The following is a 15010-nucleotide window of genomic DNA, read 5'->3' on the forward strand; positions in this document are numbered from 1 at the left end:
CTTAGAAATATGTCCAATCAAATGGTGAAATAATAATAATAGTTGATACAAAATTGACTGAGCTGTAAGTGTTCAAAACCTGACCACATTTTTACGTGTATTTTGCTTTGAGTTTCTAATTTGAAACCCTATATAGAAATCAAAGATGTGTTTCACATCAACAAAAAAGTTTGTGCATTAAAACAAAACAGTTCTCAGTTAGGTTAGCCATCTCTGAGAAAACGAAGTGAGTTCAACTTTTGCTGGTATTTTCAGAACCGAAATGCGGGAACCGGTATAATCGAAGCCGCGGTGTGGGGACTAACATAATCTACAAACTCTTATTTTTCAGCTAAATTTAGATTTTATACAATTTTGGCTACGTACTTTAACCGATGATTTGAAATTTTATAGCCTTATCATCGTGTATTTCCGAACACGTATTTAAAATTTCGAATCCGAATAAAATTCAGGAATTTTTTAAGGAACTCTAATAACGTTTATTTGAACTTAAGTTTGTAACAATTGGTTGAGCCATCTTCGAGGAAAGTAAGTGTACATATTTTACCACGTGAATCCGGAATCGGAATTAAGATTCGGTTAAAGTTTAGAAACTTTGTATGGGTCCTGCAGACCTTTCATTTGAAACAAAGTCTATGAAAATCGGTCCAACCGTCTTTGAGAAAAATAGTGCACAAAAACGTTACATATACACATACAGATACATATACACCAACATTTTTCGAAAACGACAAACTTAGTCGAATGGTAAATGATACTCGGCCTTTAGAACCTCGATTCTAAAGTCGGTTTTCACAGTGATTGCTAAACCTTTCTATACGATAAGGACAAAAATGACTTATAGTTGAGGTTATCAAGTTTTACACAAAATCAAACGGTATATAATTTGTAACTAATTGTGAATAACTTATGCATACGAAAAAATCAGTGGAATTTTACAACATCACGTTTATTTATCGCTACAATCATATGCACCAATATCTGCCTAACTAGCTATGTTCTCAACATACATAAACCAGAATGTGTTACCATTGGTGTAAGCAATTAAACTTTTGAAAATATCGAATGTTAAAATTCAAGGGAAACTATTAAATTAAAATCGTACAGACCCGATAAGGTCACTATAGTTTACACACGGCATTGCACAAAATGAACATTTATAACAATTAAACAAAACTTGATTCGTTTCTTTTCTAACACGCGGTAGTTACATATATTAAGCGGATTAGCCGAATTATCATGCATGTCTTGCGCTATGCGGATAAGAAAAGTTGATAACAAAAGGTCATAACACTCTTCTTCGGCAAATAATCATCTGTTATTCATAATCCCCTCAGCGTATACACATAATACAGGTTGTTAATGGATCAATGATACGATTTTTTAAATGTTCGCTGATCTTTACAACTTACACAGCAACGTTACATAAAGATTCCTATCATCAGCTTCGTCACAATCAGATGCTCCTATCCCAAGATGAAAAGCAATATTATCCAATGCACTGGTCTGTTTTTTTAACGGCTTGTTTGCATTTATTGCACAAACTGGAATACCCTGCTGAGAATTATTAATATGTACATTATGTTGAGCAGAATTTACGTAGTCACATTGCTGATCCTGATATTGACTAGTATAGGACTTGACTTCCGTCATGTTTTCAATTATCCGTCTTTGTTCTATCGATCACTATAACACAATTTGTATTCACTATTTTTGCTACCGTCTTAAGTTCGCAGAAGACCCACTTAAACAACCGACTTCAAACAATATTAAATCATTACTACAATCCTTAATCTTCATGAAAGTCGCTTATAATGGGCATGCACTTACGAAGAAGTCTTATCATCCAGCTCAGTATGTGTTCGTATAGAGCACTCTACTGATAAGCCTCAGATGTATAATAAAAGTAGCATGGATGATATTTAATATCAATGTGTTATATCAGTTAACACTCGCACTCATGGTAACACGATTAAGATTACACATAAGCAATTATCTTTAGAAATTATGCTTGTTTCTCCTCATTATTTAGGACACTGTACAAAATCTAAATGAACACGTGTTGTACATGTATTGTGGTTTAGTGGTAAGGGCAGCTGTCACTGACAGATTTTATATTATCGAATAATAAAAAACCTGTTTGAATCCACCTAGTGGAGTAATGACTCCTTTCTCATGTATTATATTGAGATATTCTATTCGAAATTTTTCTCTTCGATTTTTGAAAGAAACTAAGGTATTACTTGTCCATTAACTAGTATAACATACATAATGAAACAGTGCTTTGCTCGCGCCGGAAGTCGGATCCGGATGAAATTCAGAAATTCCGTATGGGACCGAAAGACTTTTAATTTGAATCTAAGTTTGTGGAAATTGATCAAACCATCGCTAAGAAAAGTGAGTGAGATCCATTTTGGTATATATGACCACTATTTCCGGTGCTTTCGGAACCGGATACCGGGAACCAGGATAGCTGGAATCGGTTTGTTTACTTGCCTACTGATAATAACTATCGATTTGTGTAGTTTTGAGAGCAGTTAAGGAATTTTTTTAAGTATTTTGTTTAGTCGGTTTAAGTGACGGTGTACAGTTTTGAACACATTTTACCCTATAACTCCGGAACCGGATGAAATTCAGGAATGAGACCTTTTATTTTAACCTAAGTTTGTCAAAATCGGTTCAGCCATCTCCTAGAAAACCTAGTGAAATTATTTGACACACACACATACATACATGCACACACACACACGCGCGCACACACACACACACACACACACACACACACACACACACACACACACACACACACACACACACACACACACACACACACACACACACACACACACACACACACACACACACACACACACACACACACACACACACACACACACACACACACACACACACACACACACACACACACACACACACACACACACACACACACACACACACACACACACACACACACACACACACACACACACACACACACACACACACACACACACACACACACACACACACACACACACACACACACACACACACACACACACACACACACACACACACACACACACACACACACACACACACACACACACACACACACACACACACACACACACACACACACACACACACACACACACACACACACACACACACACACACACACACACACACACACACACACACAGGATTGGATTTAGGCTAGAAGAATAGGGTCATAAGCAGAGATACTTTCTACACTGCTCAAAGGGAAGAAAGCTGTAGTAAGTTCACTAACAACAGGGGAGTTCAATGTTAAATCGAAACATCGGAAGTGTAAGGAAAATTTGATCGGATTTTTCGAAAAAAAATGATTAGAGCATATTTATTGCAACCATGTGAGGGCCACAAAAATATGCACATTGATCTGAATTGACGAAAATATGAAAATTAACACTCCGAATACTAAGGGGGTAAAAAGTTACACGGACTACCAAGGGCTAGAAGAATAGGGTCATAAGCAGAGATACTTTCTACACTGCTCAAAGGGAAGAAAGCTGTAGTAAGTTCACTAACAACAGGGGAGTTCAATGTTAAATCGAAACATCGGAAGTGTAAGGAAAATTTGATCGGATTTTTCGAAAAAAAATGATTAGAGCATATTTATTGCAACCATGTGAGGGCCACAAAAATATGCACATTGATCTGAATTGACGAAAATATGAAAATTAACACTCCGAATACTAAGGGGGTAAAAAGTTACACGGACTACCAAGGGTACCATGAAAAGTGGGAATGCTAAATTTTGACTGACAATATCTTAGCCAATTTAGGACCGACATCAAAACTTTATTTACCATTAGAAAGATAAATTTATTCGGAATAAAATCCATTTGAAATGATGGAAAACCGAAAATTCTATTCAAAGTTATTATAAAAAGTTCCAACTGTGGGAACGCTTATTTTGGCTGGCCATTTATCGGCTGTTAGAAGTCCGATTTTGAAAATTTGTTTATCATTAGACAGATACGTCTATCACAACATAACTGGAACAGAAAATATTTCAATTACACTTCGTTAATGAACGTTCAAAAGTCCAAGTATAAATTATCGAAAACTTCGTATTTTCGACATATCTTTAAATTCAAAGCGACGACATATGCATTTTTATATACCAATAGATTGCATTTGACATCAGCTGTATGTTCTAGAAGAAATCAATTTCTACTTTACTGATAAAGTCTCAAAAAATGCGATATTTTAACAGAAATTTTAGAAAATTAGAGATATTTGAAGAATACTAAATACAGCTAAGCAATTTTGTACACCAATCGATTAAATTTGATACCATCTATAATGTACGAGAGAAAATAGTTTCAAAGTTTTACTAAAAAAAATTGAAAAATCAGATATTTTACAGAAATTTTTCAAATTAAAATAAAATTAAACCTGTTTGACACTTAGAATTAAATTCATATCGAACATTTAGGCATTGTTGATCACGAATCGATCGAATATTGCTTCAATTGAAATTTTTAACAGGAGAGATCTTAGAGTTTTTGTGACTCAGCTAAGCACGCATTCAAGAATGTTCGTGTACCAACCGACTAAATTTACTTTCAGCTTAAATTTCAAGAATTTATGTTTTATATTTACCACAACTCAATGAACTTAGCAACGTGTAAAATTTTAGGAGTAAAAGCTTATATTTACATCGAAAACTCAAAAAATCTTCATTTTCGTGTAAGTTTTAGAATTTAATATATTGGAAAATGCAAAACAAACATCTATCCCAAGTAGCACGTTAAGTTGCTGTCCTGTAGTTATATACAGATTGTGCAATTTATTAAATTAGTTCATATTACTATTGTAGTAACAGTTGTGTTATGGAAAAAGCGCAATTTTTCTGCGTTGTGCAACATATCTTTAAGTTCTTCCGTTGTCACGAACATTTATTCACAATTATTGTGCAACTGATACAAAAACTCATGCATCGATCCAATTACAAATGCATCAATTAAATCAGCGAAAAAACAATTGTGAAACTCATGGAAACTACTACGTAATGTAAACAAGAATTGAATTGATGTTTACAAAAACATAGCAAACATAATTTCTAATGAATAAGTTTCACATTTATTTTCTATAAAACTGCCCGTAACACAAACATGCAACTTTAAAAATATTCTGCACATAAATAAATGGTAATACTACATATTGTAGAATTGATCTTTCATGTTTTAGTAAATAGAAAATCGACAACGAACTGCATTTTTATGGTTAAAACTTGTCTTCGTACGCCTGAAATTATCAAGCGCCTTTGAATGTACGTGTTTTGATGACAGCACATCAATTTCTATGAGAATAACAATCTATTCTTTTCGATGAATACCATCGGAAAAGTATTTTTTGGTTCACCCATCGTAATGATTAATTTTACCTATATAAAAGGATATATAAACATGTAAATATTAAAATGAGAAATTTTGGTTTTTATTTTTATCAAAATAGTTGTTTTTATTTTTATCAAACTAGTTGACTTAAATAACAATACAATTAAGTCATTCATCTTAGTAAACCCGACATTTGTGATACGCACTGTAGGTATTATTTTGGTGAGCCCATGTGCTTTAGTTGCAAAAACAAGTTGCTCAAGTGGTAATATGTAACTATGAGAGTAACTATGATGAACTCAACTTTTCGTTCAATATCTTTGAAAAGTGATGTCAGGTCTGTTCATTTTTTCGCGAGATGAAAACCGAATACAAATTATTTGACTTGATTTTTGTTTCATTGCGCATGTAATGCTGTATTTCTGAAACTTTTATGATAATATTCTCATGTCGGCAAGTTTTTCGTTCATTTCAAGCAGATAAATCTGGTACAACTTATTTGCAAGTTTCGAATTGTTTTTCTTAAAATGATGAAAACCTCACGCACAGGCCTAATATTTAATGAGGCAGTCAAGACAATGCGGCAGCCAAATAGTTTTTACTACGAGGTTTTCAATTCGGCTTATCAGTTTTTGCCTTGCGGAGAGCATAATTTCACTATCAACAAGATAGTGAACAAGAACAAGAGATATACAGCCATTTGGCAACAACAAGAGATACTTTTTGGCAATCTTCCTGATTACGTTATTAATGTGAGATTTGAATGTTAACTTTTCGTCAATTACGACTCCAAGGTACTTCATCTCTCTAACGCGTTCAATAATCTCACCATCAATTTCAACGTTAGCATCATGTCTAGTGCTCGCAGAAGAAATAACCATGTATTTCGTCTTTGCGACATTCAATTTCAATTGCTTGAATTTAAACCAACGTGCTATAGAATGTAGGTCTTCGTTTAAGTGTGCAACAGCTTCATTATAATCCTTAGATGCAATAAACAGAACCGTGTCGTCAGCAAATAAATTGATATCACAAAACCGTAAAACTCGTTTCATATCATTAATATACATAATAAATAAAATTGGTCCTAGGACACTGCCTTGAGGCACTCCAAGTGAATTATCTAGAGAACAGGACACAAAATCGTTAAATACAGTCTTTTGTTTTCTATCATATAAATAGCTTTCAAACCATTTGTATGCTACTCCTCCAATGCCAAAGCGTTGTAGAGTTTGTAACAATAAAGGTCTTGAGATTGTTTCAAAAGCGCGCTTTAGATCCAAGAACACTGCAAGAATAGTCTCTCTAACTTCGATTCTCTCTTTCCATTTTGCTAATACCAGATTCAAAGCGGTTTCGCAAGAGTATCCCTCTCGGTATCCAGATTGTTCCGGCATTAGCAAATTATTACCGTTCAAATAGTTCATCAACTGGTCCTTAACTACATGTTCCAATATTTTCTCCAGCGTGTGAAACATGTTGATGGGACGGTACTCTTCGGCTTTATCCGTTCCAGCAACTTTGGGAATAGGAACCACTAATGATTCTTTCCAAACTTTCGGTACGTGCCCAGTTTGTATCGATTCATTTATCAAGTTTAGAAGATCGTGTCCGATAACATGAAAGCAATCTTGTATCACCTTTGCGGTGACATTATCGATACCTGTCGATCTTTCCAAATTAAAACAAATATCTCTCAACTGTCCAAAAGTGATTGGGTGAAACCCTTCAAATCTGCAATTGTTATTTATCGACTGTGTTATTTCACTAGGTTCACTGACCTGATCAATACTCTGATTGATCAGTTGAACACTGTTTATGAAATAACTGTTCAATTTTGCACTATGGTTTGCTCACACCGTTCTTCTATCCCATTAAAACTCATGCTTTTCGATGAGCTATGTGTTGGCTTAATCATTTGTTTAAGGATTTTCCACAACTCCTTGCTATTTCGTTGATGTTGATCGATCTTCCTCTGGAAATATTCACATCTAGTCTTTTTCAAGGCTCGTGAGTATATATTCCGAGCATTCGTGTATCCACGCCAGTGAATTTCGTCGTTAGTTCTGCAAAACGTTTTATACTTTTTATCCCTCTTTCGCTTCAACCGTAAAAGGTCTAAAGAGTACCACCGGCTCGAGCTAGTCAAGCTAACGTATTTCTCAGATACCAAGCAACTAGTACACCTTTTCAACACGTCAGTCAGAACAGTCGCTCTGCTATCTAAATTTCCAACTGACTGCGTAAAATCCAGGCTTCTTGATACCAGAGATATAGCTTGGCTTGAGTATTTTTTCCAGCATTTTATTTTAATTTTCTTTTCTTTTAGTATGGAACCTCTCGTCAAGTAAACTGAGATTGTTTCATGATCCGAAATCTTACAACCGTCCGCCACTAATGAACGAATACCGTCAAAATTTGAATACACGTGATCTATTAAAGTTCTACTATGTCTGGAAATTCTCGTGAATTCATTCACAGTTTGCTTGAGGTTGAAGAATTCTGACAACTGTTTCAAATGATTCGAATCTTGGTCCCTGAGCCAGTCAATATTGAAATCTCCTGAAATTATGTTCAATTTACTGAAATCTAAGAAGCTTTCCCACCAGTTTTCTAAAATTTCCAGAAAAATTGCTACTCCACCGGTATGTCTTGAATGCGATAAGCAATAAGCAACAGTGTAACCAGGAATACCCAGCTGATCAAATGCACTGGAATCAACTATACGTGTTTCCGATAGCATAACTAACAAGGGCCTTCTATCCTCTACAACAGGGGTTCCCAAACTATTTTGGGTCATGGACCCCTTTACTACAACTAACTTAGGCCTCAGACCCCTATCAACAAATTCCTTTGAAAATTCAAAAATATTACTTTTTATTATTGATGTAAAATACTTACCAATTTCTGCGAATGGTCAAAGAAACACAACTTTGTTAGCGTAAATATTTCAAATAACAACTTTTATCAAACAATAGGGGGTTGATTTCTAGACCTCGTCGACCCCCATAGTCAGTTTTCGTTTACGTCGACCCCCGCAAAAAGGATATCGATCCCAAGGGGTCTATATCGACCACTTTGGGAATCCCTGCTCTACAAGATGCCGCATTGCGACAAAGTTAGTAGACAAACCGGCTATATTCAAATACAAAATTTCCGATAGCCTCCTGTCAGTTAGTTGCTATCCACTAGACAAAACGTTTTTCTTTTTCGATTCAAGCAGCCTACGGTATACTGGACACTGTTTACTGAATGTCGGATGATTTATGTCCAAATTCATTCTACGTTCCGAGTTAATTTTTAGACAATTTACGCATTTAAAATCAGTTGAAGAGCACTCAGAAGTTCTATGTGCTGCATTACATCTAGAACAATCTTTCTTCGCACAATTTGTACTCTTGTGACCAAATTCTCCACATTTAAAACATCTCAGTACATTAAAGGCCTCGTAAATAGAACACTTATCCCATCCAATACTAACCGTTTGGGCTACCATCAGATTGCTATAAGTGTTTTTATCAACCTCTATTATTACATTATATTTGTTATATCTGAGCGTGGATTTGCAAAATTAGCAACAACTTTCACATCTTCAATCGCAACGCCCTCGTTCTAACTTCTCAAAAGATCGATGAAGACAATGGAATATCGATCACTCATCCCCACTATTTTAATTTTTGGTTTTCCGGGTGTGGGTATAACAGCACTGTAGTTGGCACCCAAATTGCCTTCAATGTTCTCTTTCACTAATTAAATATCTTCCCCGGCTGCACACACAACAATAATCGAGCCATCTTTGCCGTTTTTAAAGTTACTAATCTTATGTGCTCTTGGATCTAGCTTGTCTTTTAAAAATTTCCTTGTATCATCACTCGTTTGTGATGTCTCGACTGGTTTTATCATAATGACCGAACCAGTCTTACTATTTTTATTACCTTTGTTCTTATTTGTAAATTTTCCAGACAGAACATTCGCATATGTCATTTTATTATTTTTATTAAAAACCTCGTCTTTATTTTCAAAATCGTTAATGTCCATACCTGTCGATTCATCTTCATTATCAGTCATTAACTTTTTTTTTCGTCTAGGATTACCATCAGACTCAGAGTAAGTCTTTCTTCCTACAACAACTTTTTTTCTGTTCGTTACATCCAATTCATTATCATTTCGCTTAATACTCGAAATCAAGAAACCTTTCAAATCCTCCAACTTTCTGGCCACACTGTTTTCCAAGCATGTCATTTTACTCTAAAGAGTATCATTGTAGGATTTAATCAGTCTCTCAATTCCGTTCTCCAATGCGATGTTCATCTGCAATATGATGCTCTGCCATGCAATGATTCTGTACACTAAGGATCGGCTGCAAAGTCTGTTGAAACAGAAAGGCCGAATTCCACAAAAAGAATGTAATGCCAAAACTTTGCTTACTTTGCGAGATTTATTGCCAGATTTATTGCATCAGAAGCATCCATTTGATCATCTGGGGGACTGTTTCTAATGTATATGTGAACGATATATACGCATCGCCCAGCGCTGGCGCTGGCTAGCGATACCACACGCAGTGCTGCTGTACACAAGCTCACAGTCGGCCTTGAGAACGGATTAATTCGAATTATCACTCGACCGCACTAATGCAGACACGGTTGAATATGGAATGATTGGAGAAAGGCGAATTTACGTCTGATCGGTCCGATAGTTACGGCACGAATGATAAAATATTTTGTTAGCTCCATTCACTTTAATACTTTTTAAGATAAAAATATAACAAATTTTATAAATTCTTAGTAAAAATTCTAATTAATTTTTGCTTTCCTATTTCAATCCAGTGGATCGGATATGCAGCGGAAAACTTTTTCGTATTGCAACTTAAGGGCATGTTCAGGAGTGCTCTAGATACATAATTTTTGCCAGTTTTAAAAATGAAATCTAGAATTTTAACAAAATAAACCAGCCCCAGCAGCGTTTTATATGTGTTTCAAATTTAGAAAAAATTAAAACAGCAGCGTATACCAGTTTTAAATTTGACAGCAAAACTGTTCGAATAAATAAAACTAAAACGGCTTGCTGTGGATACGTTTGTTTCAGTTTCAGTTATATTATAGACCACCCATATGAATCTTGCTGCTGCTGAATTTGCTCTAAGGTTAATTCTACATAAACAAACATTGTCATAGTTACGACGCATGTAGCCATTCGACGCTTGTTGTTTTGGTTAAAAAAATGATGAAACTGCAACTGACGGGGAATTGAGTTTATCGAGAGGTCCATTGGAATGGTGCATATAAAATCACAGACCATTCCATCTTGAGTTTACCTTTGAATAAATAATGATAATTATAAAAATAGGCTTGAATGAAAGAATGGGTCGCTTAGATCAGTGTGCCAATGAATTAGGATGGTTCCACCTCATACCCCTACAAAGGTGTGAGCAGAACGAGTTATCCGAATAATAATAAATATTTTAGCACATATCATAACCGTATACTGACAGGGAAGGGGGCGCTTGTCTTCCCTTTACAGAGAGCGAGCGAGTGTCTATTTCCCATGTTGGGGCGGCTCGAAACAACGTCTGTTCTCCATGTTAGGAGCGGCTGATTACCGTCCTTGTGTCAGTGTGGGACTCTAAACAGTGCTGACACGATGGCCCTCCGGCGAGACAGGAGTTTGGTGCAGGCCTAACAAGCCGCCCGGAAAACACATGTTACGTACAATCAGGATATAAATACGACTCGAAATAATCGGCAAAGTCCTAGACGACGAACAAAGGACTTTGATTGGAAATTTGGCACACGGAACTGCAAATCGTTTGGCTTCCCAGGATACGACCGAATGGGCAAGATGCGACAGCACGTGATTGGGTGGCAGCCAATCAGTGATAGGATGTGCCTATTGAAGATCAAGGGCCGTTTCTTCAGTTATAGCATCATCAATGACGAGAAGTAAGCATTTTACGCGCAGCTGGAACGAATCTACTACAGCTGCCCACGGCGGGATGTATAACTTGTCATCGGCGACATGAATGCTCAGGTAGACCGGGAAGCAATGTACAGGCCCGTGATCGGGCTGGAGAGCCTGCACGCGGTAACAAACGACAACGGCCAACGATGCGTAAACTTTGCAGCCTCCCGAGGAATGGTAGTTCGAAGCACCTTCTTCTCCCGCGAAGATATCCACAAAGCCACCTGGAGATCACCTGATCAACGGAAAATCAAATCGATCACGTTCTCATCGACGGGCGATTCTTCTCCGACGTCATCAATGTCCGCGCTTACTGCAATGCCAACAATGATTCTGATCACTACCTTGTCGCGGTTTGTATGCGATCAAAACTTTCAACGGTGCACAATACTCTTCGCACAGGAACGCCGAGCAATCTCGAGCAGCTACGTAGAGCAATCTTGGCGCGGCGACTTTTGAAGACGGCTAGCGGAACATAAGGTCTGCCGTGAGTAGCACTGCTTCAACCGTACTAGGTAGGAGGTTATCGAATCGAGGAAATGACTAGTTTGACGGCGAATGTCAGCAGTTGGTCGAAGAGAAAAATGCAGCAAGTGTAAGGATGCTGCAACACCGCACGAGAGCGAACGAGGAATGTTACAGGCAGGCGCGGAACAGACAGAACACGGTTTTCCGGAGGAAAAGCGTCACCAGGAAGACCAACATCGCTAAGCGATGGAATAGCTCACACGCTGAAGTTCTATGAGAAGGTGAACCGCTGACGTAGAGGCTACACGCCACAAGCCGAAATGTGCAGAGATATGAGTGGTAACCTTCTCACGAACGAACGTGAGGTGATCGACAGGTGGAAACAGCACTATGACGAGCATCTGAATGGCGAAGCACAAATACAGATACAGAGAACGACACAGGAATCAATCTGGGTGTACCTCAGTCGACGATATCCCATGAGAACCAAATTAATTATCTATACTAAGTAAAGACATGAACTTATCAATATAGGCCAGCAGTGATCGAACCAAATGAACGATCGCTGCGTTTTGCCGACGCTGCACATGGCTGCAAGCGAAGCGAGCCACAAGTGCGCGACACTAAATTTTGTCAAAAGCAACACATTCATTTGATATAAAAGCATATTGGAAATCAATAAATGAAGAGATACCTAATTAGTCTGTACTCATTGCTGCTCCTAGCGAGACCGGGTAACACCGTAATCTAGCTAGGACAACAGCCTTTGATGACTACCCGACTTATTACATGGCAGACCGTGGCAAAATATAAATATCGTGTCAAGTGTGTAGAAGCATTTCAATAATGGGGAAGTCAAGCTCAAAAAGTGCGCAGAATACCGGTGAGCCCCAGGTACACATTCTAAACAGACTAAATGTGCACGAAGAGTTGCACGAAAACCAAGATTTCAAGCTTATACTGATACTTTATGTAGGGAGTGTGCAGCTATTTATTCTAATGTGCCAAATAATTAAGCGCCACATTCGCCAACAAACATTAAAAATTGCCAAATCGGTATCTAACATACAGAATGTATAATCAAGAATTTGATCCGTGTATATAGTTCAACTAGTATAGTGATAAATGACACCCAAAAGTGTTTTAACAAGAAGATGCAACAATAGAAGCGGTAACGAAGATAACAAATGTGAAGTACAAGGGCCTGGTCAAATGGAGACAGCGATTATTACCGCATGGAAGACCCGGAAGATTGGTGTTAACAACGAGCAACGGGATCATCGATGACGTCCAGGCAAAAAGACACAAGATTAGAGGTAAACTATTTTGTTATTTCTATCAAAGGAGCTGCGAATTGATGATGAACGCATTAGTTTACGAGATTGGGCTAAAGAAGTAGAAAATTATGAAGCTCTACAAGTTAGAATCAAACTTGCACTGAAAACGAAACAGAATTGTTAGCTGAGAAGAAAATGAGCAAACCCAACATGGTGTCGGTATTGGAAATCATCAAAACCGCCTCATCGTTAATTCCGGATTACGATGGTAGTGATGTGATTAATGAATGATGACAATCGCAACGCAGCGATTAATGTTATCATTTCAAAATTATCAAGCAAGGCATGAGTAGCTGTCGGTGAGAATCCCAAAAGTGTAGAAATAATAATACAAAGATTAAGCGAAAAATGTAAAATCGACAACAGCAAAATTGAATGCTGTAAAACAAACTGGTGATGTTCAAATTTTTACCGACAAGGTGGAGAAATTAACTCTCGACCTTCCAAACTGTTATTTGGCAGAAAACATCCCAGTAGATGCTGCTGTTAAATTAGCTACCAAAGCTGGAATTAAGGCCAACGGAGTTCGTGACTCCGAAACGAGACTCTTGTTAAAGGCAGGGCAGTTTGAAAATTTAACCACAGCCATTGGAAAAATACACGAAAATCAGCACGGGACTGGAGCTAGTGTAATGTATTTTTCAAATAAAAGCAATAGCCAAAGACACAATAGAGCCAGACGTAATTTCCAAAACACACCATTAAAAGGACAACAATATAACTTTACGAGAGGTCAAGACAAAAGTTATAGGGGACAATATCGTCACCCCTTCAATCATAATATTAACCAAGGAGGTCACTATGAACAAAGGTTCAGGGGATACCAAGGAAACCGAGGAATAAATAACTCACGAGGTAGAAATACCAGTAATTACAATCGCATTTATTACAATGAATCGGAAAACTGGCAGGACCCTCAACAACAACAACAGAGCCAGAATCAACATGCTCAGCATGTTGGGGGTACAACCAACCATCAACATCCCACACAACAACAGCAACAAGAAATACCTTTATCACAAGCAAGGAATCACTGAAATGATACATTTTCAATATTCAAACATAACTTACAAATTTTATCAATTTAAAACTAAAAATTTCCGAACAACAATTTTTTAGGTTTCAAAATAGACATTTCTGCTCCCGAATCTATTATGAATGAGCAAGTATTCATAATAGATTCGGGAGCAGAAATGTCTATTTTGAAACCTAAAAAATTAAATCAAAATTGAATAATCACAATAACCGACAAATACGTGATCGCAGACATCAACAATATTACAACAGAAACTAAAGGTTCTATGATTACAGAGCTGTTAATTGATAATGATATATCTTTAATACACACGTTCCAAATAGTAAATGCGGAATTTCCTACTCCAACAGACGGTATTTTAGGTAGAGATTTGTTCACCAAATACCATTGTAATATTGACTACGATACTTGGACTTTAACATGTGCTACAAAACATGGATCAATTGGATTTTTCCCCATTTTGCGAAGTATACAGGCAAATATACAGCAATATTAAAGAAGACAGTGTATTACTATCCAGTGAATTACAACCTGGAATATTTTGTGGGAATGTAATTATTAATTCAAAAAATCCAATAGCTAAATTGATCAATACTACATCCAATAGCTAAATACATCAATACTACTGTGAAAATTCATTCAAAATTATCGCTTTGCAACAATACAATTTATATACTTATAAAGAAGTTAACCAGGACAATAGGAATACTAAATTAATCAGCGAATTAAATACAAACGGAATCGACAATATAATTAGAAGTAAATTATTAAAATTATGTGCAAAGTACAACACAATTTTTTCTTTACAAGATGATGTA

At 36.8% G+C, this 15010-nt stretch overlaps 1 protein-coding gene across 4 annotated transcripts in view; it reads right to left on the reverse strand.

The window, feature by feature from the left end:
- The window catches only part of LOC131435760 (lysosome membrane protein 2), a 55244-nt gene that overhangs the window by 30680 nt on the left and 9554 nt on the right, over window positions 1–15010 (reverse strand). Inside the window, exons 1-2 of one of the 4 annotated variants that reach the window (XM_058603946.1) lie at window positions 1608–1769; window positions 1413–1554 (exon numbers count right to left, since the gene is read on the reverse strand). The exons of 1 other annotated variant lie outside the window; for it this stretch is intronic. Coding sequence is in view for 1 of the 3 variants with exons in the window: in XM_058603943.1 (XP_058459926.1) it covers window positions 1413–1653 (241 nt within the window). In the remaining 2 variants the exon portion in view is untranslated. Of the gene's footprint in view, window positions 1–1412; window positions 1770–15010 lie in introns of those variants that run through there. 2 more of the 4 variants (XM_058603945.1, XM_058603943.1) reach the window with 2 other exon arrangements.

Source organism: Malaya genurostris, chromosome 3, assembly GCF_030247185.1.
Source record: "Malaya genurostris strain Urasoe2022 chromosome 3, Malgen_1.1, whole genome shotgun sequence".
NCBI classification, from domain to species: Eukaryota; Metazoa; Arthropoda; class Insecta; order Diptera; family Culicidae; genus Malaya; species Malaya genurostris.